This window comes from Leguminivora glycinivorella, chromosome 12, assembly GCF_023078275.1.
Source record: "Leguminivora glycinivorella isolate SPB_JAAS2020 chromosome 12, LegGlyc_1.1, whole genome shotgun sequence".
NCBI classification, from domain to species: Eukaryota; Metazoa; Arthropoda; class Insecta; order Lepidoptera; family Tortricidae; genus Leguminivora; species Leguminivora glycinivorella.
This window is the reverse complement of record NC_062982.1, coordinates 22,495,929-22,520,667: the sequence shown is the minus strand read 5'-3', so window position 1 is coordinate 22,520,667 and position 24,739 is coordinate 22,495,929. Positions and strand designations below refer to the sequence as shown.

General features: G+C 37.9%; 1 protein-coding gene across 1 annotated transcript; it reads left to right on the top strand.

Annotated features, from left to right (window-relative positions):
* Window positions 1-402: 402 nt before the first annotated feature.
* Window positions 403-7,451, top strand: LOC125231592. Its single transcript, XM_048137050.1, has 5 exons — window positions 403-466; window positions 803-1,006; window positions 2,509-2,715; window positions 5,922-6,109; window positions 7,325-7,451. Exons 1-4 carry the CDS (start codon window positions 436-438, stop codon window positions 6,092-6,094), a joined length of 615 nt encoding a protein of 204 aa, XP_047993007.1. The 5' UTR covers window positions 403-435; the 3' UTR covers window positions 6,095-6,109; window positions 7,325-7,451.
* Window positions 7,452-24,739: the final 17,288 nt, after the last annotated feature.

Genomic DNA, 24,739 nt, shown 5'->3' with positions numbered 1-24,739 from the left:
ATTCAATTCAATTATTAATTATAATGTGTGGGGTCGGTACAACTTGTCTTCGTCTTCCATTCTTCTTTATCTTTCGTCATCTCAGCACTGCTTTCTTTCGCATATCCTCTTTCACACGATCCATATATTGTTGCTTAGGTTTACCCCTCCCCCTCCACCTCTCAACATTCATATCTAACATTCTTTTGCATATAATGAAAGGTAATAATGTGATAATAAATACCTATTAATAATAATTACCTATATTACGAAATCATGAAACTGTGAAATTAACAAATGAATAATAAACTGAAGTACAACACAATTGTTAATTAGCTATTTAATTTTGTCAGGACATTTATGGTGAAAACAATGTTTTGTTTAGGTAAATAACAACATACATACATACATACGTAATAATGTCATGAATTAGAGAAACATTAATTTTATTGTAAAATGTATTCTTTGGGAGTCCTATTATTTCTATGTGAGTATCTATTTATTTAAACTATATTGCACAATGTAAAACAAAATTACAAATGGCGGACTTATTGCCTTAAGGCATTCTCTACCAGTCAACCATAGGGCAAAGAAACATTCATTGTAAAATGTATTCCTTGGGAGTCCTATTATTTGTATGTGAGTACCTATTTATTTATTTATTTAAACGATATTGCACAATGTAAAACAAAATTACAAATGGCGGACTTATTGCCTTAAGGCATTCTCTACCAGTCAACCATAGGGCAAAAATGTATTAGCCATGTTTTATAAAAATCGGTATACTATGTCGGGGTTTTTTAAAATTTAAATGTTTATACAGTGCTATGTACGCAACAACTCACTGACAGCGTTGAGCGATCCTGGCAAGAAGTACTGGCGATGGAAAAGCAGAGATCTATGAGAAAAAGTAGAAGGCAAAATAAGAATCTGGACCCGTATAAAGGGCTTAAGAATATGACGACAGATTACATGTTCGCCAAAGAGGCTGGCGCTATACTACAGATGACTACTGAGTTTATAAGAGGTAAATAAAGTTACTGATTTGACGACCGGTCTGGCGCAGTCGGTAGTGACCCTGCCTGCTACGCCGCGGTCCCGGGTTCAAATCCCGGTAAGGGCATTTATTTGTGTGATGAGCACAGATATTTGTTCCTGAGTCATGGATGTTTTCTATGTATATAAGTATTTATATATTATATATATCGTTGTCTGAGTACCCACAACACAAGCCTTCTTGAGCTTACCGTAGGCCTCAGTCAATCTGTGTAAGAATGTCCTATAATATTTATTTATTTATTTATTTATTTACTGATATACGGTGTGGTGAACCACAAAACCAACCTTGACGTCAAGATTTTTTTTAGATTCCTCGTCACATTATGGGCTACCAGAATATACCCCATGTTGTACATTAGCCGATTTTTTGTGGTTTCGAGTTACGAATTTTGGATTTTTTTTCCTAAAAAAAATTACTTCTAACTCTCACCGCGCTGGTTGTAGTGATGGTTTTACAAAAATAAACTAGTATTAAACTCAACAGTTTTCTTTAAGAACATATACAACATGTAATTCGGCCCGCAATGTACTTAATGTAAACACACTCCCGTTAAACCATGTTAAATGCTCGTCTGACAGTTTCATTGACTGTCATCGCATCCATGTTTACAGTAGGTACAAACGCTGAGATTTCTTTTTTCAAAAAATAATTGAGTGAAAATTAATAGTATTTCATGCAACTGGCGTTTATAGAATGTCAAAATAAGCGAGTGGCGTTGACTAACTTAAAACCATTTTTTTTTTATATACTACGTCGGTGGCAAACAAGCATACGGCCCACCTGATGTAAAGCGGTCACCGTAACCTATGGACGTAACCATGTTAAACGCTGTTGCATACAATACTTTTTCTACGAATGTATATGTACACAGTGTTTATTAATTTTCTAAAATAACTTTAGTGAAATAAGTACACACTGTTTTCTGTATTTTGATGAAAAGGTTTGCACTACCAGCGCCCCCGCCAGCTCCCCAAAGCCGGCTCCCGCCGGGTCGCCGGTACCCACGCAGTAGAGTTATAGCAATGCGTTGCCATGGTTACAGAGCCAAACAATGCTTTTTCAGGATTTTACGTTACTGCGTGGGTGCGAGGGAAGCCGGCCGGGGCTGGCTATGAGGAATAGACGTTTATTTAATGCTTTTACGGGAGTAGGGTCGGAGGCCTAACGGTGAGCTTCGAAACCCAGCGAAGGCCGAAGGCCGAGCTCCGCGTAGGGCCGAAGGCCCGGAGCGTCCCCGAGGCGCTCCCAAGCACGCGAGGCCGCAGGCCGAGCTGTGGACAGATAGTGCTCCCACACAGAGCAATAATAAAATAGTCCGTTTCCATAGTTTTATTTCATGAGTAACTATCGCGGTAACCGAAGACAATATTAATAATAAAATAATTTAAAAAAAATGAATTAGGTAGTTCTGGTTTCATTTATCGCCCGAATATTTGTGTCCTTTCTAAATTTCCTTCTACTACTTCCAGATATGGACATGAAAATGCGAGACGTGTACAGGGTGGAAAAGCGATACATCAGAACGTTCGACTTTGGTGCCGGTAAAATGTACCAACAACTCGAATCGATATTTGAACATATGGTTCATTTATACAGGAATACGACTAACTATGATAAACTCTACGGGTATGGAGTCGATTTGAGATCCGATATTGTTGGATCTCTTCAGTTCATGCGTAAGTCGGCCATTTTTTTTCAAAGTTGTCCATCCCACTTTTTTTGTAACATATATACGTACATACATACAATCACGCCTGCATCCCACGAAGGGGTAGGCAGAGCACATGAAACCACTCAAGCTTCAGTGCCACTCTTGGCAAATAAGGGGTTGACAGAAAACTAAACTGTGACATTGCAGTGACAGGTTGCCAGCGGAGCCTCTCGCCTACGCCACAATTTAACCCATACCCATTTTTTGTAACATACGTATTTTTACGCGATCCATACTCAGAATCACGAGCTCTTTCGATCCAGCCGGCGTATTATGATTCCAATTTTATCACTTATCCACGTGGATAAAGCATCCGTCACGCTTTAGCAAGTATGTCAGTGTGAGAGTGACAGTTGTCTTATCCACGTGGACAAGTGATAAAATTGGAAGCATGATACGCCGGCTGGTAGGAAAAAAAAATGTCCCAAGATTTCCATACATTTTTCAAACCTTCCATTCCGTTACCGCCACACAAAATGTATGAAAAAATGGTAACGGAATGGGAAAAAAACATGGGACACTTTTTTTCTCCTATTCGGATACTCTAGGTAGTATAAACTTGAACTTGTCAGTATAGATATTATATATTCGGAGTCTATACTAACAAGTTCTATGGATTTTTAATTGGTCCGAAAGAAACAATTTTTTATTTTATTTTATTTATTTAAAAATACGTATGTTACAGTATATGCTATACAGAATGTACGATAGTGATCCAAATCCAAAAAAAGAGTGGGGTGGACAACTTTGAAAAAAATGGCCCACGTTTACAGCTTGGCAAAGAGAGAAAAGGTACAGCGGGGCAAATCTCTACTGGGCGGCAATTGTAACTGATCCATTTTTTCCATTATTACACTATGATGTTGAGTTCTACATGTATCCACTGAACACGCCTACCATATATAACCGGTGGACGCTCTATTCAATAATGCAAACATTGTAAAACATGGAAAAAAATTGATCAGTTACATTCGTCCCCCAGTCGAGATTTGCCCCGCTGTACCTTATTAAAATCCGGCCAAGAGCGTGTCGGGCCACGCTCAGTGTTGGGTTCCGTAGTTACCCGTATTTTTTTCAAAAACTGTTCAACCTGTCAAGTTCAAAATAATTTTCCTAGAAAGTCTTTATAAAGTTCTACTTTTGTCATTTTTAACCGCCGCCCAAATCTTAAGAGGGCTTTCGTGTTAAAAATAGTGAAATCGCAACCAAGCGCTCGATCATACCGTGTGTGGTATCAAATTAAAGGGCTTTGCGAGCAGTTTATAAATATATATCACATTATAGGTCTTTTTCTACTTGGTCTAACAAAATATGAGAAAATGTCCAAAAGTGGTAATAATTATACCGGTGAAGGCTCGTTTTCAAAAAATTGGCAAAAATCAATAATAGCAATTTATAATCACTAAGGCATAACAGCAATTTGAGTAAACGTTGCAGATTAATTTAGTACAAAACTTACTTCAATGTCATGTAGATTTTCAAAGAAATTGTCACTTAATTTTAGGTAATTTCTGAAAAAAATTGAATTCGCCTTAGGCTAGTTTACTCTTTTGCAAAAACTTAAAATAAAAATCTAGTCTGAAATGATTGTGGTACAGGATATACGAATTATAAATTTACCCGTTTTAATATTCAAAATTGTCCAAATTTTACAAATAAGATCGACTGATTCAGCTCTATACGTGCGTTTTTCTAAACGTGCATTAGAGAAAAATTCATAATTAATTTAGTGAGTTAGTTTTCAAAAATCCAGTCTTATAAAAATCAAGACAATAAGATGCTCTAACTGGAACTTGAATTAAATAAATCTATTGGATAACGGAAAGTGTAGTATTTCACCGACTAAAACTATCAATTTTACATTCTTTTGACGTTTTTTTTGAAAGCAGCCTTAAGGAAGGTAGTTCTCAATTCGTCTGTGTTTTTTAACCGCCGCTTCAAATCTCAAGAAAGGGGGTTTTCAATTTGTCTGTATTTTTTTTCTTAATGTTTGTTCCACGATACCTTCGTCGTTACTGGAGCGATTTCGAAAAAAATATATTTGATTCAATGTATATAAATACAGACTAGTCCCATTTTTATCAGAACCCAGTTCTGAAGATGTAATCCTGAAGAAATTGAGGGAACTCTTCAAATCTTAAAGGCATTGCATATATATTTGTGTTGTTATAAGAACAACATGCATTTACGTTCGGAAAAATTACATTTGGTGCACTGGAACTGCTGATGATAATCAGAACCAAATAAGAACGGAACTGCTCAAATCTGAACGGCACACGTATAGTGACTTTGCTGGTAATTAAGTTCAGAACAGTGGCATTTGGTGCAGTGGAACTGCTGATGATAATCAGGACGGAACTCCTTAAATATGAAAGGTACGCTTACGCCGTGGCTTGCGTGGGTGACGGTCACGCGATCGTCGCGCGACGGCGATGCGACGCATACGAAATCAAACCTTATCGATATGGGAGTATGAGACGCGACGGCGACGGTCGCGCGACCATCGCCCACGCAAGACACAGCGTTATAATGCTTTTGCTATTTTTATAAGAATAGCTCATTCCGTCTTTCGCCGTCTTTGTAAGAATTTTGTAGGCATTTAAAAAGGCGACATTTCGTGAACATCTAAGCAGTGGGCCTTCTGTACTTCTACTGTTTTTTTTTTTAAATACTACGTCGGTGGCAAACAAGCATACGGTCCACCTGATGGAAAGCGGTCACCGTAACCTATGACCGCATGCAACCCAACAGTGTCACATGCGCGTTGCCACCCCATTAGAAACTTGTACATTCCCTTTTGCTGTGTTAAGTACACAGCAAAAAGGAGTGTACAAGTTCCAAGGAGGGTTCGGGTTGCCGACGACTCTAAAGGGCAATATACGGCACAAGTTAGTTCCGTAAGTCCTCCCGTCATCAGGACCGCACCCTCGTTGAGCTCCGGCAGCCTTACTCACCGGCAGGAACACAACACTATGAGTAGGGTCTAGTGCTATTTGGCTGCGGTCTTCTGTAAGGCGGAGCTACTACCCCAGTTCGGCTCTGCTCTAGATTCGAGCGAGACGATATCCGCTGTGCTGTGCCCTACCACACAAAGCGGAATATCATTCGCTATGCCCTACCTCCTACAATACTGTTATGACATATTGTAGAAAACTTATTATTTGTCGACAGTGAGCGACTATATGGAGTTTATAACGATCGTGGAACAGTATAAGGAGCGCTACAGACTATTCAAGCAGCACAGTAAATCTTGGGAAATACGCGCTATGATTCAGGATGTACTCATGAGATTCAACATAACGCCGCGCGGGACCAGGCCCGCAATGAAAGCAGACTCGGACTAACAGTGTCAATCATGGGTACTTTCCTTTACTTAAAATAAAATGTTTTTTATAATCCCTAACTGTTATTCATCATTTACAGGGTCGTGCATAGATATTTAAAACCCTACATAAAAACCTATTCCACAAAGCCAGCGTCCGCCGGCTTAGTGACGAATAACCTAACCACAAAATTAAAATTTTGAAAAAACCCCCGTCCGTGACATAGTAAACCGATTTTCATGAAACATGGCTACGAACACTCCCGACTAAATCAGCTTTCAGGCAAAAAAATGAAATCTAAATCGGTTCATCCGTTCGCGAGCTACGATGCCACAGACAGACATACACACAGATAGAGAGACAAACAGACAGACAGACAGACAGACAGACGGACAGACAGACGGACAGGCAGACATACAGACACGTCAAACTTATAATACCCCGTCGGTTTTGCGTCGGGGATAAAAAAATTGAAAATGCATTGTTTGACTCTGTAACTATGGCAACGCATTGTTATAACGATACTGCGCGCGTGCGCGGGATGGCTTTGGGCAGCTGCGGTGACAGTGCAAACCTTTGGGTCAAAATACAGGAAACAATATGAATTTCACGAAAGTTATTCTAGAAAACTATTAAAAGCTAAGTGCATGGTCGTAGAAAATGTATTGTATGCAACGGTGTTTAACTGAGTCAAAAAATACTCGTGGCGTCTTTATTAACAATGCTTCATGTTGCCCACGCCACTCGCCTTTTTTAACCCCCGACGAAAAAACGACGGGGTGTTATAAGTTTGACGTGTCTGGCTGTGTGTGTGTCTGTCTGTCTATGTGTGAGTCTGTCTGTGGCATCGTAGCTCCCGAACGGACGAACCGATTTCGATTTAGTTTCTTTTGTTTGAAAGCTGAGTTAGTGGGGAGTGTTCTTAGCCATGTTTTATGAAAATCGGTCCACTATGTCGCGGTTGGGGGTTTTTTTTTTTTTGTGATTAGGTTATTGACCTCCTTTAAACGCCTGTTTCATAAAATACTATTTTCAACTCCCGTGTAAGGTGTACTCGGGTAATTCCGAACGTCGAAAACCGTCGGCAAATTCCGACAAGGGACCCTTATTACTATGGAATCAAGGGTAATTATCATTTGAATTTCGGAATTTTCCGACGGTTTTCGACGTTCGGAATTACCCGAGTACACCTTATAAGTTTATACTTCATATATGTAGGTAATGATAATATTAATGACGTAGAAACTGCAGGTCCACGGGGTCCCAGCGCCAACAAGCGTTTCACAGAAATCGCGAAGCGTCTGGTTGAGGGGTAACTGGCTAACTGGTGACCGAAGAGCTGGCGACTTCCTCGCACAACGTATCATCACTGCAATACAGCGAGGAAATGTCGCCAGTCTATTTTATACATTAGCTAGCTTTTAAGTGTAGTCTTAGTTTCTTATATAATTATGTAAATATGTTCATGCAAATAAAGATATTTTAATATTAATGTTTTCAACATGTTTTTATGAGCTCGGTCATAAAAACACAGCTCTAAAATGGGTTTATGTAACGTCTCCACGTACATATTGGCGAATATATAGATACGTACATATAGGTATATATATATATATATATATATATATATATATATATATATATATATATATATAGGGATTATAATAGGCGAGACGTTACATTAACACAGAATTTTAGACACGTATTTTTTCTTTTTTGTCGTAAAGGAAAAATGACGACGGTACAGTCCGTTGAAGTTTCGCGTGACGTCACGTCTAGGTACAATATATACTTAGAAGCAACTTATAAGTAACATCGCAAGCCCCCACTCCGGAACTTTGATGCTCTATATCTTTGTATTTTTTCATTAATTAGAAAAAGCGAAAAATACGTCTTCAGTATTTTTGGACGATCTAGTTTGACGGACTAAACAAAATGGCATTTTTGTACGTAGTTGTCATCCCTATTGCACAAAACGAAAATGTCTGACACAATCTTTTTTTTTTTACTACTACGTCGGTGGCAAACAAGTATACGGTCCGCTTGATGGAAAGCGGTCACCTATGGACGCCTGCAGCAGTACTTATAATTTACGCTATTTAACGCGTGATTGACGATATGACGTGTGATTGTCGCTAGATGTCACTACATAGAACCCGCATTTACTGATGTATGGATACTTACTTACTTATTCCTCTATGATAGAAGTCGCTCCTGAAATTGGACACGTCCATCGGTAAACCATCTCCCCGAGCGTACTGTGACAGAAACTTTATTCGTAAAATGACAAAAACGTATGGCAATTATTAAAGACTTACGCCCTTTCGTAATTATAACAATACGATAACGCTGGACAAGCTTGAACACTACACATTTGAAGAAGGATGTATAAGTTTGGAGTTAGTATGAGAGTTAGGCTCTTTTGTAATAAGAACAGAATGATGAAACCGGACAGGCTTGTACTCTGTACACCTGGGGGCCTATTAAGACTCGTAAATGTAAGTGACGTGGCTAGTTTATGGATTACGGTGATGTAATGTATTCTTCCCTAATCGTGCTGCTAATATATTTTATGCTGTCGGGTAAGATCACTATATTATAAACGAGACAAGATAAATATCTATAATATTTTTTGAAGAATACTTTTGCATGTTAAATTGTATCTTGTTTTTTAATGCATGTTAATTATACAACCCATGGGCGTAAATTGTGGCGTAGGCGAGAGGCTGGCATAGGGTTGCAAAAAAACGGTTTTTTTTCTGGCTTGAAAAAAAACATGAAAAAAAACCGTGAAAAAAAAACAGTTTTTTTTCTGGAGTATGTTTTTTTTCTAAAGTACGAAATCTCAAAATTTGAAAGTAGTTAATAATTTTATACGGTTTTTTAGGGTTCCGTAGCCAAAATGGCAAAAACGGAACCCTTATAGTTTCGTCATGTCCGTCTGTCCGTCTGTCCGTCTGTCCGTCTGTCCGTCTGTCACAGCCGATTTACTCGGAAACTATAAGTACTACAGTGATGAAATTTGATGGGAATATGTGTTGTATGAACCGCTACAAAATTATGACACTAAATAGTAAAAAAAAATTGGGGGTGGGGCCCCCATACATGTAACTGAGGGATGAAAATTTTTTTTCGATGTACATACCCGTGTGGGGTATCAATGGAAAGGTCTTTTAAAATGATATAAAGTTTTCTAAAAAACATTTTTCTTAAAGTGAACGGTTTTTGAGATATCAGCTCTCAAAGTCGTAAAAAGTATGTCCCCCCCCCTCTATTTTTATAACTACGGGGTATAAAATTCTAAAAAAAATAGAGGTGATGCATGCTAATTAACTCTTTCAACGATTTTTGGTTTGATCAAAGTATCTCTTATAGTTTTTGAGATAGGTTGATTTAACTGTAATTTTTATTTGCTGCTACGGAACCCTTTGTGCGCGAGCCCGACTCGCACTTGGCCGGTTTTTTAGACTTAATGTTACCTATTAAACGAATTTAATCAAATAACTTTAATTTCTGGTCTTATAAAAGTAACATTTACGAAATCTGTAGTTGGTAGTTATCACTGTTTACTGTTGGCAACACCACCGCCTCTCCACGCTACACGCAGCATCGGGGATTCCCCAATAAACGTTTGTATACTGAATGTTAATTGAATTAAAATTCACGTTATTGTTATTGAAACACGTTACAACTCACGAAAAACCGTTATTGTCGTATTATTTGTTCATCTGAAAAAAAACCATATTTAGAAAAAAAAACCAAGGTGCTCGGTTTTTTTTCATGTTTTTTTTCACAATTCTGAAAAAAAAAACATTTGGTTTTTTTTCTATTTACAACCCTAGGCTGGCAACCTGTCACTGCAATGTCACAGTTTCGTTTTCTTTCAACCCCTTATTTGCCAAGAGTGGCACTGAAACCTGAGTAGTTTCATGTGCTCTGCCTACCCCTTCATGGGACACAGGCGTGATTGTATTGTATGTATGTATGTATGTTAATTATAAGATGTAATGTTTGGAAAAGAAGTGGCCCGCCGAGTTTCTTGCCGGTCCCATAGTGGATACCCCCCTCCAATTGAGGGGGGACTGAAATCTTCTCGAACCGTTAGAGCTGGCGTAGCTTTATTTGACGTTCATATGCCATATGCCTACTTGGAAATAAATATTACATTTCATTTCAGACTAGCTATAGACGTTAAACTTGGTGGCTTTAGCCTCCGCATGAGTGCTCACTCGTGCCTGATGATGGATCTCCATAATATTATGTCGAAACATGTCGCCAATCGTGATATATTAACGTGAGTACATCCGTATACTAAATATTTGAGTCTTTGGCTGTTAAGGTGATTGCAGACTAGCATATTTATTAGATACTGCGAATGTTTCTCAAATATTCTGTTAGGCTTGTTAGGCCACATTGCCGAATATTTTCGCCTCGGCTAGTCTGTGGCCAAGATTAAGCCCATTTATAGTAAAAATTTAGAAATGTGACAGACAGACAGGCGGATAGATCAGCACCTTAAGGGTTCCTTTTGTACCTTTTTGGTACGGAACCCTAGAAATGGCATTGGGCTGATTAGATAGCGAAAGACTTAACTCACGTCCGTGCTACTAAAGTATTGCGTATTACTTCAATCACATTTTGCGATTTTCGTTTTCGATCTTTTATTTTCGTAATGTCGTTCCAGTGGGTACTATTTTTAGTATTCAAACTTATACTTCAAACCCTAACGAAATGTCTTGTGCAGACTTTATACGCAGCAAAAAGTTGTAGACCCTTTTGTCGATTCGAATATTAATGGATATCAGAATGATAATTATAATACATACATACATAAATACAATCACGCCTGTATCCCATAAAGGGGTAGGCAGAACACTTGAAACTACTGAAGCTTCAGTGCCACTCTTGGCAAATAAGGGGTTGAAAGAATACGAAACTGTGACATTGCAGTGACAGATTGCCAGCCTCTCGCCTACGCCACAATTTAACCCATATCCCATAGTCGCCTTCTACGACACCCACGGGAAGAAAGGGGGTGGTGAAATTCTTTACCCGTCACCACACAGGCTAATATAATAATATAATATGAAATTAATTTCAGGTGGAGAATAGGTTACATATTTAGTTAAAATTGCTACTCTAAAGTAGTATCTTTCTTTACCTTTAAAGGCCTACATACATTTTAAGATGATACGTGATTACACACAAAGCACTATATTTTTAACATTGATTAAAACAAGTTAAATCTAAAACTAAACTTACAATGTCATCAATCATCATCAAATGATTTAAATAACCTAAAAGGAAGTCATTCAAAACATAGTTTACACAGTTACTAAATTTTTGTAAGAGTAAGTAAATAACGAATTAATTAAGTTAGAATTTTTCTCGAAAAGGGTGTGCAAAAAATATTTCTGCCAAAAGGTATTAATATAACCGTTTTTTTTAATTAACAAAAAACTATACTATTCCACGCTGTTCCTTGCATCAAAAGTAATGGAAATAAAAGAGCACGGCGTATAAATGACTCAATTCTTATATCATACTTTGTTGGAATAGCCCTTTTTTGGATAACGTAATTTGCCGGACTGTGTTATGTAACTTTTGAATGATTGTCCATCTATTGGAAAAACCCAAGTCGTATTGGTATGAGGGATACGTCCGTAAAGTATCTTAGGACTACGCAAAAACGTAGGTTTTGTTTGATGAGCAAAAGGTGTTGAAAAATATCGTTAGGAGGACCGACAAATATATTAACAATATCAAAAAAACATTAATTCTACTCCAGCACTTAAATTGTCAATTAGATTATTGTCAGCGGTATCCAAATCAACTTCATTTGAGTAACGATGAGAAAGTCTATTTGTCTATAGGTTCATATGATAACTGCCGAGCAGTATTCATATGAATACAGGATTATTTTAATTTTTTTTTAAAGTACACATTCCATTTAACAGGTTTGTTTTCAGTTGCAGTAATAAATTGCTTTTTAAAAATAATTAAAATTTTGGTTCATAATTTAAATTAAGACGAAATAAATTTATAGTTTAAAAAACACTAGAAAACACGCTTTTATAAATGCACGTAAAAGCCAAAAATAAATTTTGGATCGTTCAAGTTGTCTCTATTTCTGGTATGAAGAGTAAACTAAGTGCTTTTAATTATAATATTTGATTGTAAAAGCGTGGGGCGCTGCAGTAATGTTGCAACTCCAGTTAGCGCGCCAATCTGTGTAAATTGCTTCTCGTAACATAGCTTAACTTGATTTCTCAGCAAGTTACACAAAAAGTCTTCCAGTCAAAAACAGATATGATACGATGTTCCATCATGTAGTTCCACTTCATATCTTCCGGCTTCATCATCAGACCTTGAACCTAATCGTAGTCAAAGTTCATTACAAGACTTTTCTAAGAAACCCAAAAACAGCTATGATACGATGTTCCATCATGTAGTTCCACTTCATATCTTCCGGCTCCATCATCAGATCAGTTCAACAGTACCATAATTGTATTGTCATCAGAATTACATATAGCTGCCAATTTTCATTACGCTATGACCCTTGAAAGATGGTTAAATTAGCTCCCTTAGATTCCATTACATACTTAGTTAGTTACATACACGACGACCTAATAAAAGCGTGTTAATTAAAAATATACTGAAATGCGTTTTATATATTAGATATTGCAAATCAATGGTAAAAACCATAACTCTATCATATAATTTTTTACTCGACATTAAAATATTTTTGAACGCAACCACATTTTTTCGTAATTGATAACCACAAGAATCTTATACAGTGTGGAAAAATCGAATGCCACATCAATGGCAACTACCTTAAATATTGTAAATAGCACATTTTGTGTAAGGGAGACTTTCCTTTGTTTTTTAAAATTCTGCATTTAAGGATTTATGAAAAATCGCTCGCCTCAGTCGGGACTCGAACCCGTCAAATGTGACAAAAAATAACGTGCCGTATTTTATGATGCAGATTGAAAGGGTTACTGATAAGGTCCATTTTTCTCTGAATAACAAATACAATCAGAATAACGGAAGGCCATGAAAATTTGGCAAATTATTTGGCACGTTATTTTTTGTCACATATGACCGGTTCGAGTCCCGACTGAGGCAAGCGATTTTTCAGAAATCCTTAAATGCAGAATTTATTGTTCTTAAAAACAAAGGAAAGTCTCCCTTACACAAACTGTGCTATTTACAATATTTAAGGTAGTTTCCATTCATGTGGCATTCGATTTTTCCACCCTGTATACAATTTGTATGGAGAATTGCCCTCTCCTGTATCGTCTTAAATAGATTACTAAGTACAGGCAAGTTCACTATTGGGTTGTACGGTTTGTACAGTCATGGCGTAGTTTGGTAACGTGCAATGCAAGTTGTGCAACCTCATTCCACGTCACACGCTAGTTGTTGCCAACTAAGTTGTTTCGGCGTCAATTGCCACTAACTCGTTTGACTCAACTTGATTTCTATAGTGCCATTGATCTGTTTCTAGATACCGCATTTACAAAATTTCATTAATGTCATCATCCTCGTTGCGTTATCCCGGCATTTGCCACGGCTCATAGGAGCCTGGGGTCCGATTTGATAACTAATCCCAAGATTTGGCGTAGGCACTAGTTTTTACGCAAGCGACTGCCATATGACCTTCCAAGCCGAAGGGTAAACTAGACCTTATGGGCAAATTTTTTTTGTTGTATGGTACCAAATTTGGCATGTCCTACCTCTTCCGACAATGATTGCACAAACTCTATATCACTTTTTTACAGGCGTTTGATATTTATGCATAAATAAATAAATTGTCTTTCAGAAATTATTAGTTTTGAATGAATATTAGTCATATTTTTAATAAAAACTTTTGTTTGAAGTCAACAAAAGTGTTGTTTTTCCCATGTCCTACCATGAAGTACTTATGTTTCATATGCGAAAATATTATTTTTGTATAATAACAATATGTTTTTATTTACTAAATGTTTCTCTGTACATTAATTTCAAATTTAAATAACGCTTTATCTATCATAAATAGTTTTAGAATACTAAAAAAATATTTAAAACATAAACCACAAAAAGTAGCTCTATGGAAAATTAGTCCGGTTTCCTCACGATGTTTTCCTTCACCGAAAAGCGACTGCCAAATGACATTTCGCACATAAATTCCGAAAAAGTCATTGGTGCGAGCCGGGGTTCGAACCCGCGACCTCCGGAACGAAAGTCTCACGTACTTACCGCTAAAATAAGTATTTTTTTATATTGATTAGTCCTATTACATCTATCTAGTGACAGACAGTCTGTGTATTCCGTGTTGCAGGCAAACTTGCAGGATTAGTTAGTTAACTGCCGAGTTAAATTAACGATAACATTAAAACTACTCCAGGAAATTTCAATAAACGCAGAGAGTATAATTAGCTGCAGTTTCAGGTTTCTCAAAGTTTGTATATTATCTGAGTCGCTAGCCAACGTGACAATGTTCACAAGATGGGGATACGACGTTTCATAATAGAGTGCAATGACCACCTTTCTGCTCCATCATCAGATCATCTCCATGATACCATAATATTGCATTGTCATGAGATTTACACATGTGTGCAAAATTTCAGCTCACTCGGAAACCGGGAAGTGGGTCAAATTTAGCATCGACGTTTTGACCCAAACTAACATACTACCAAGGCAAGTTATACAGGGTGTAACTGTAATACGGGCGAACCTCTTAACGGTGGTGAGTATAGGACGTATAAAATGTAATTAGATAACTTTTACTTAAAATTTAAATATTATTTTAATCCATACAAATTAATTCGGCCCGCAACGTAATGCAAACACACTCCCGTTAAACGCTCGTTGACAGTTGTCATTGATTGTCATCGTAACCACGTTTACAGTACATTGCTGCTGAGATTTTTTTCAAAAATTCTTTATGGGGTGAAAATTAAGAGTAAATCAAAAACACCTCTTAATTAATGATAACAATATTGAATTATACGCCTGGTTTTATTTATCGCCCTTATTACGTTTACGCGCTGTATAATAATAACCTAACCAAAAATTAAAATTTTGAAAAAACCCCCGCCCGCGTTAGTGCGTTTTCACATTATCCGATCCGATATCTGATGTCGGACCGATATCCCATACATTACATGCGCCATCTTGGATTTTTTCTATTGAAATCCTTCCGACATCCGATATCGGATCGGATAATGTGAAAACGGTCTTACAGTAGTCTGATTTTCATGAAACATGGCTAAGAACACTTCCGACTAACTAAGCTTTCAGACAAAAAACTACACACACTACTTCCCTTTATTAACCTGTGTTAAGTACACAGCAAAAGAGTTTCTAATGGGGTGGCAGCGCGCATGTGACACTGTTTGAGTTGCAGGCGTCCATAGGTTACGGTGACCGCTTCACATCAGGCCGTATGCTTGTTTGCCACCGACGTAGTATTAAAAAAAAACTAAATCTAAATCGGTTCATCCGTTCGGGAGCTACGATGCCACAGACAGACACACACAGACAGACAGACAAACAGACAAACAGACAGACAGACAAACACACAGACACACAGACAGACACGTCAAACTTATAACACCCCTTCGTCTTTGCGTCGGGGGTTAAAAATAATAAAAAAAGCTTGTAAAAAGGTGAAATGTGAAGGCCAGACACACTTCCCCTTAGTGCGTTTTCACATTATCCGATCCGATATCGGATGTCGGACCGATATCCCATACATTACAGGCGCCATTTTGGATTTTTTCTATTGAAATCCTTCCGACATCCGATATCGGATCGGATAATGCGAAAACGGCCTTATGACACACTTATCCGTATAGTCCTTAACTACCTTAATATATCCAAGGTTAGCTGGAAGAGATCCCTTATAAGGATAAGCTCGCCTTTGTATCTCTATTCCTACAAATTGTATACAGAGTGGGGCCTGTAACAAAGGCGAAGAATTGAACTGTAGGCTATTCTCCTTATACTGATCAACATTTGTTCAGTGACTTTTAAAAATTATGAAGTCTTTAAATTTTTAATTTTTCATACAAAATAAATATTAGCTTCAATGTACGTCATTATTGTTGTAATTGACGTTGTCTGTTACACTTTAGACTTAACAGAATTCGCAATACATTACCTCTTAGAAAAAACTTTCAAGGGTGATAAAAATCAAAATACAAGGTACTATTATATATTCTAGTGATACAAGTTATTTTTAAAAGTCGCCGAACAAATGTTGATCAGTATAAGGAGCCTAGAGTTAAGCCTAGAGTTCAATTCTTCGCCTTTGTTACAGGCCCCACTCTGTACAAACCTTAGTACACAATAAAGTGATTATTACTACTACTAAATATGACCGTGATTACCTTTTAATTTTTTTGCCTAAGCTCTCGATATTTCAAACAAACAATTTAACATCCGGACAACTTTATCGCTTCACTCAACGCCTATAATCTGATAGAATTGACGACATTATTGTCAAAAGCAATTTGCTACTGTGTTAAGAGGAAATCAGACTTCCTATACGATTATTTTGTTCGAATTTATTACATTTTGTGCTGAAAATTGGCACGTGATTTATACAATCGAGTTCACAAACATCTTTACAAAAGAACATGACTAAAAATTCCATAATAGTCAGCCATATTTATTTTGAGAGTTCTGAATGATTCACGGTTATTTTAATTGAAGTGATCATGATGCATGCAACTGCGTCGAAATATCGTGAGCTGGACAAAAAAGGTAATCACAGTTTATATCCCGGTCAATATACATAAGTAGGTAATATTTATTTTAACTATACCACTTCCGTGGAATTAAAACATATAAAATATTTTAAGCGGGTTACTCACGTCTTAATTAAGTCTAAACAACGCTCGACATGTGTCGATCCATTTCCGAGGATCTTTTCTATAAAAAATCGAGGTTACATTTCCGTGGATTTTTTAAATTGTCTCCTCCGGAAATTAATTTAATTAAAACATGCGTAGGTAACTAACTAGCGAAAAATATTTTAGCCATCATTTTATACCTTGACCACAGTATAATAAAGAGTACTATCGTACTGGCCAATCCCGCTCCCCGCTGGAAGTGCTCCCCACCCGCTGTCGGTTACCTCACAGTTACCGTCTGTCAAAAACGCAAACAGTCGACCTGTCATATCTCACTCATACAAGCATGGTACGCGTTCACCTACACGAGCTTAGACTGTGTGCTGTGAACGCGCCTCTTTCATATACCTAAGTTCGCGAGTGTCCGAGGTGGGCCTTGACCACTTACCGTGGGATCCGGATTAGCAGAGCTTTCTGGATTTTCATTGTGCCAGAATTTTGAGTCTATACAAACACATACATTTTGAGTATACATACACATTGCAGTGTATTATGTAGTGCTATTTAAACATGGTAAACGAGCTACTAAATATAACTGCATAGTTGCAGCAGGAATGCATTTACTTAGCACGCGACCGCAGTTAAAAAACGGAAAGAGCTAAACTAGCTGAGTTCCTTACTAACAGAGATATTTGTAATGAATTGTGTGGAATTTGCGGCGCTTATGTGTATGTAAGGAAATAATAAATTTTGCTGCTTTTCCGTTGTAGAGTTAGCACGAAAAATTGTGTATCATAGTGCGTCAAAACTAGGCATTCACGCAAGTATATAAAGGCAGAGCACACTAACGCCGTGGCTTGCGTGGGCGACGGTCGCGCGATGGTCGCGCGACGGCGATGCGACGCATACGAAATCAAACCTTATCGATATGGAAGTAGACGATGCGATGAGACGCGACGGCGACGGTTGCGCGACCGTCGCCCACGCAAGACACGGCGTAACTGTTCAAGTTTCAGTGCTACCCTTATTGTGATATTGCAGTGACAGCCTAATTAGTCCGTCAGTTAGATTATCAAAGAATTTTAGACACGTTTTAGAAGTGACGTCACAAGCCCCCACTCCGGAACAGGGTGGCTAGCCGAATGGCACAATCGCTCACGAAACGCTCACGAAACGAAGCGCTAGTAGATATCTATCTCTAATGCGCTTGCGTATTGGCGCGACAGAGCCAGCGGCGTATCGCTTTCGTTTGGCGTCGGAGAAATGCCATAACATTCGGCTACGGGGCCTGTTATGCTCTATGTGTTTGTATTTCTTCATTAATTAGAAAAAGCGAAAAATATGTGTTCAGTATTTTTGAACGATCTAACTGACGGACTAAACAGAATGCCATTTTTTATGTAGTCGTCATCCCTATTGAACCCATAATCCACACTCGATTTCTACGACACCCACGGGAGGAGAGGGGGTAGTGAAATTCTTAACTTGTCACCACACGGAGACTAGCCCTAATACCCTAGGTGTTATTGGGGTTTTCTCGAGTGTGTGTTATAATGTAAGCGCCATCTAACCGATCCATCATCTAAACAAGCAAAAATGTTTCTCTATGGTTTCGAGGGAGGTACGCTTTTTTTTTAGACTGACGCGTAACCTTACAGTCAACCAATTTAAATTCTAGGCCACTGTAGAACCTTTTTACAGTTAACATCAAACATACTTCTATGACCATTAAATCATAATGTCAATAAGACAGGGCTCAATAATGACGCATAAATTACAAGATAAATAAATCTAACCGTATTTGCTTGAGTAGTGTCTCATTACCTCGTCATCTAACCCATAGTCAATCAAAGCTGTGGCGCCATCTAAAGGAGCATACAAGTTTTTTCCAACGGATTTTTTTTGTATCTTTTAAACAGTTATATTGTCTTCGCCTGACCTTACCATAATGACGCATGAGCACGAGATAAATCAATTTGATCGTATTGCTTGAGTAGTGTCAGTCATCATCGAGACGACCAAGATTTCCGCAACTATCGAGGGGGCTACTAAATCCTCGATCACTGGTTAGTAGTTATCTTAGTCATGTAAACAGAAGCCAGGGTTGGATTCCGGCTCCGTCACCAGTGAACTTGATAGGTTACTTTTAATTAGCTTCATTCGATATGAATAGTACATTGTGCAACAAGGGGAGGAAGTTGAATATTACTAACGAGACTAAGTTAAATTGCGACGGCTTGCCGGAGTGATTTAAAGACTCGAGTTAGTAATATTCATACTCCCCGAGTTACACACAATGTTTTTCATCACATTTGAGAGAAAAATACAGAGGAAACAGTCATGCTTTCATTTCATTTCATTTTCATTTCATAAGGCAAAACCTTCAACCGGCGGCGTTGCGACCAGTAGTGTATCTTGATCTACATCAGATTATTCATATAAAATCCATTGTTTTTGATAACAAACACTTTTTTAACGAAAACAAACAAGAAAATACTGCATATAAATTAAATGCAACGTTCAAAAAAGCATATAAATCATATAATTGAACTAAAATTGTACTTATTAGTGAATGAATGAAATCATTTAAATATTTTGGTCTGTTGTACTCTCCGTTGCTAGGCAACGGTGGGTGCCTCGCGTACGCACGCGGTCAAGCGCGAGTAGAGAGCATATATTGTCAGATTGTAAATTATAACAATTTATCTGAGAATACGAGAACAAAAACAAATGCCAGCGGTTAAAAACATGCACATTTTATAAACTAGTGGATAATAGTACATTATGATACAAGTGCGTAAAAAAGGAAGTTAGAGACGAGTGGCGATAACTTAAAACATGACCGGAGTGTTTTAAATCGACGCGAGTTACGAATTTCCTTTTCGCACATGTATCGTACGACGTTTTTCAGTACAGATGGCCCTCCGAAGTTTCGACCTGACATATACATATGAACAACTTCTCGCACTAGTGCGTAAAAAAACACCATCGTAGTGAAAAGTAATTTGACCTTGAACATTCCAATATTCTGCTTGAAAATGGATAACAGTGGGTGAATCTACTGATGAATATGACTTACTTGATATGCCAGTTTCGTAACAATGCGAGGAAGATGATGTTTAAACAGGTATGATTTTGAATGTCCGTCTTTTGTTTTTGTATCGCCTATTTCGAAGACTTTGAGAATAGTCCCCCGGAGTTCAAGTGGACGGATTCATTGCATTGCACAGTGCATCCAAGCGTCTCAAGATGTGCACAGAGAAGATACTCGTTCTCGGTAAGTACCTACCGAATTGCTTTAAATAACTAATAATTTTTTCCCCTCACTAGCTCGGAAACACGTGTTTTGTCCACTAGTGGATAAAGTAATTTGACCTTGACTATAGTCAAATTTTCTGCTTTCAAATTAATAAAAGTGTACAAATTTAGTGATGAAGATGATTTACCACCTGTGGAACTACTGGAAGCAGTGATAAACGCGTTTTTTGCGTTGTAATTTCCTCGCTATAGTGAGGGGAAAAGTTTTGTGTTACACACGCGTGCAAATGTATTTTACTTCTCGTGTGTTGAAAAACTCGCCAAGTTCAGGATTCTACTCTCAAACCCCTCGCGTCGCTCGTGGTTCAACTATATAATCCTTTCACTTGCTCGTTTTTCAATTCCACACTCGGCGTTAAAATACAACTTTGACCCCTTGTATAACAAATAACTATTACTAACTACTTTTACAAGTGTTAAAAATATAGTGTACCTAAGGTCAAAGTACCAGTGTTCGACAGTGTCCCATGTTTTTTTTTATTATTATAAATGGGCTTGCTCTTGGACACAGACTAGCCAAAGGCAAAGACGTGGCCTACGATGGAGTGAGCTCGCCGAGAAGATGCCTGTTCACTCTTGATTTGAAGGTTGCCGGGTTATATGAGTTCGGAAATATAACCGCCGGCAAGAATTTCAACTCCTTCTCGCACTCGCATAAGAAAAGAAGCAAAGCGCTTCGTACCATTGGCAACACTGTTAGCAGTGCATTTGTAATCCTTGTACTATGCAAAGCAAAACTTGTACTATGGGTGCTAAGCGACGATATACATACTTATATACATAGAAAACATCCATTCAGGAACAAATATCTGTGCTCATCACACAAATAAATGCCCTTATTGGGATTCGAACCCAAGACCGCGGCTTAGCAGGAAGTCACTACCGACTGAGCCAGACCGCTCGTCAAAAAAATTTATATTTTTTTTATACGATTCCGAGATGAACGTCTTCAAGCGAAGTTTTGCAAGAAGAATATTAAGGAAGGTAATAAAAAACTCGCGCTTGACTCGGTGTCACTAACAACTAAGAAGTTTAAACTATCCTCCATCAAATAATATCGACACTAGCTACGAGAGAAATATGAGGGACTTGATTTTGTACAGGTTGTTTCTTTTATAACCAGTAATAAGCGAGACGACAAAAAAAAAGTAATTAGTCCGTCAGTTAGATTATCAAAGAATTTTAGACACTGATAATCTAACTGACGGACTAATTAGTTTTTTTTCCGAGAAAAAAGAAAAAAATACAAGAATTTTAGACACGTATTTTTTCTTTTTTCTCATAAACGAAAAGTGACGATGGTACAGTGCGTTGAAGTTTCGCGTAACGTCACGCCTGGGTACCATTTTTACTTAGAAGTGACGTCACAAGTCTCCAATACGGAACTTAAAATACAACGGAACTTACATATAACCCAGCAACCTTCAAATCAAGGGTGAACAGATTATCCGCGGACGGATGGACGTACAGACATGGCGCAACTATAAGGGTTCCTAGTTGACTACGGAACCCTAAAATAAATTATATGGTGACGGGTTAAGAATTTCATCACCCCCTTTCCTCCCGTGGGTATCACAGAAATGGACTAGTACGGGTTCAACTGTAAGTACAAAATTAAATATTTGAAATTTCTGTCTTCGCCATATATTTAACTTCGAGAGCGCGACGCATATTGCGGGCGCTTGCTCTGTGTGCGCGGCTGCTGAGGGCGGCCAGAGGGGCGGGTAGGGTTGCAAAAAAACGTTTTTTTTCTGGCTTGTAAAAAGAAACAAAAAAAAACCGTGAAAAAAACCAGTTTTTTTTCTGGCGTCTTTTTTTTGTAAAGGACGGAATCTCAAAATTTGCAAAACATTTAATACTTTTATACGTTTTATTAAGACTATGTTAACTATTAAACGAATCTTTAATTTCTGGTTTGATAAAACTAACATTTACACAATCTGTAGTTAGTCGTCGCTATTTACTGTTGACAACACCACCGCCTCTCCACGTTCTACGCCGCATCGGGGATTCCCCAATAAAAGTTTGTATACTGAATGTTTATCGAATTAAAATGTACGTTATTGTTATTGAAACGTTACAAATCACGAAAACCCGTTTTTGTCGTATTATTTCTTCATCTGAAAAAAAACATATTTAGAAAATAAAATCATGGTGCTTTTTTTTTTCATTTTTTTTTTCATAATTCAGAAAAAAAAAACATTTGGTTTATTTTTTCCATTTGCAACCCTAAGAGGAGGGGAAAGCGGCGCGGGCGACGTCACCGTGGCGATTGGAGCTACCCACTATGTTGTATCGACATGTAAGGGCGGGGTCGCTACTCTTGAGAAAGATCCTCGGAAATGGATCGAAACATGTCTGTGGCTTAAAGCCAGCAGATATTTAAAAATGAACAATGGACTGTAAATATAAAGTAAAGAAGTAAGGCTGTACTACCGCATATGGAGCTAGTGGGCTTACCTGATGCGGCGACGGTTGCGGCGGCAGAGGCACAGTATAACTGTGGCAGAGGCCTCTGCTTCTTCTGGTTTACACGGATATAAATTATGTTATTTTTGCTGTCTCTCGCATTTGCATTTGGTGACCCTGACTTGACTTGTAGTATTTGACAAGACATGTAATTTTGATTGACAGGCCAGTAGCCGCACTAAATCCAATGAGGTAGTACAGCAATATAAATAAAAAGGTTGTATACTAAACAATGTCGAACGTTATATTGACTTAACACATAAGTATCCCGTTTGAGTCTCATGGGAGTTTTATAGTTAAAATAACTTAGAATATCTTGAAAAAACTAAGTATTTTCACCTCCACTCCTTTCCGCCCTGTATTGTTGACACTTTATCTTATGCGGATAGTTTCCTGACGAAAAATGATAACAGTTAAAATACAACTTCTACGCTCTGCCCTAGTTTATCCTATTTTCTTTGTACAAAATTAAGGGAAAAGGTAAATTTGTTTTTATTAATTCCTATTTTGTTACCAAGATTTTGTTGATTAATTGAGATTTTATTAAGTTTTATTTCGTCATTAAGGTTCTCTAGTATCTATATTTTCTTAATTATAACAATTATCCTGTATATATCTTACGAAAGTCGAATTATATTACTAAATGTTGGTAACAAAATAGGATCAATTAAAATTTGCTGACGTGGCATTGTACAAAGTTGACGGGAATTGCTGTTTTATGAGTTTTGGAAAACAACTTTGAGGGATCGCTGTTTTGCGTTCCCTAATATTGACAACGTTGCTTTATTAAATGTATGGTCGTGCGATATAGTATTTCATGCAACAGGCGTTTAAAGAAGGCTAAAAAGACGAGTGGCGTGGGTAACAATTTGAAGCGAAGCCGAAAATTCTTGTATAACTTTCGTCAAATTCACACTGTTTCCTGTATTTTGACGCAAAGGTTTGCATTGTCAGCTCAGCTGTCCAAAGCCTTCCCGCGCACGCGCGCAGTATCGTTATAACAATGCGTTGCCATGGTTACAGAGCCAAACAATGCGTTTTCAGTTTTTTCGATACTGCGCGCGTGCGCGGAAGCCGGCGGACGCTGGCTTTGGGGAATATACTTTTATGTAGGGTTTTAAAGATGACGAATAACAGTTCGGGAGTAGAAAAAATGATACATCATCGGGCCGTCCTTTTCGCACTATTATGTAAGTGCGATAGGGACGCACCATTGAGATAAAGTTTATCGAACTAGTGTGCTACGCCCGCAGCTCTTGTGTATGTCAAGTCAATTTTAATAATAAAACTACCGTGAGACAGTGACATTTTAATCATGTACAAAAAATCGGGTAACTCACGTAAAATTGTTGTTGATCGACATGTTTCGCTTGACAATTTTACGTGAGTTACCCGGTTTTACATGTTTAATATGTCAAGTCAAGTTTTAACAAACGGTGTTGATGGGCCATTTTTTTCAAAGTTATCCACCCCACTTTTTTTTGGATTTGGATTTTTTTTTTTTGTGGGATAGGAGGCAAAAGAGCAGACAGGTCGCCTGATGGTAAGCGATCACCGCCGCCCATGGACACCCGAAACACCAGAGGTGTTAGAGGTGCGTTGCCGGCCTTTAAGATGGGTGTACGCTCTTTTCTTGAAGATTTGAAGGTCGTATCGGTCCGGAAATACCGCAGGCGACAATTCATTCCACAGTTTAGCTGTGCGGGGCAGGAAGTTTTTTTGTGTTTTCCACTCAAAATCGCGAGCTCTTTCAATCCTAATAGCAGAAAAAAAGTGTTCCAAGGTTTTTTCCCATTCCGTTACCATATTTTCATACATTTTGTATGGCGGAAACGGAATGGAAGGTTCGAAAAAATATATGGAAATCTTGGGACATTTTTTTCCTCCTATCAGTATCGAAAGAGCTCTCGATTCTGAGTATGTATGAATCGCGTAAAAAATACCCATATTACGCAAAAAGTGGGATGGACAACTTTGAAAGAAATGGCCCTGATCATAGATGTCATATATACCATAGATCAAGCAAATGTATCTACTT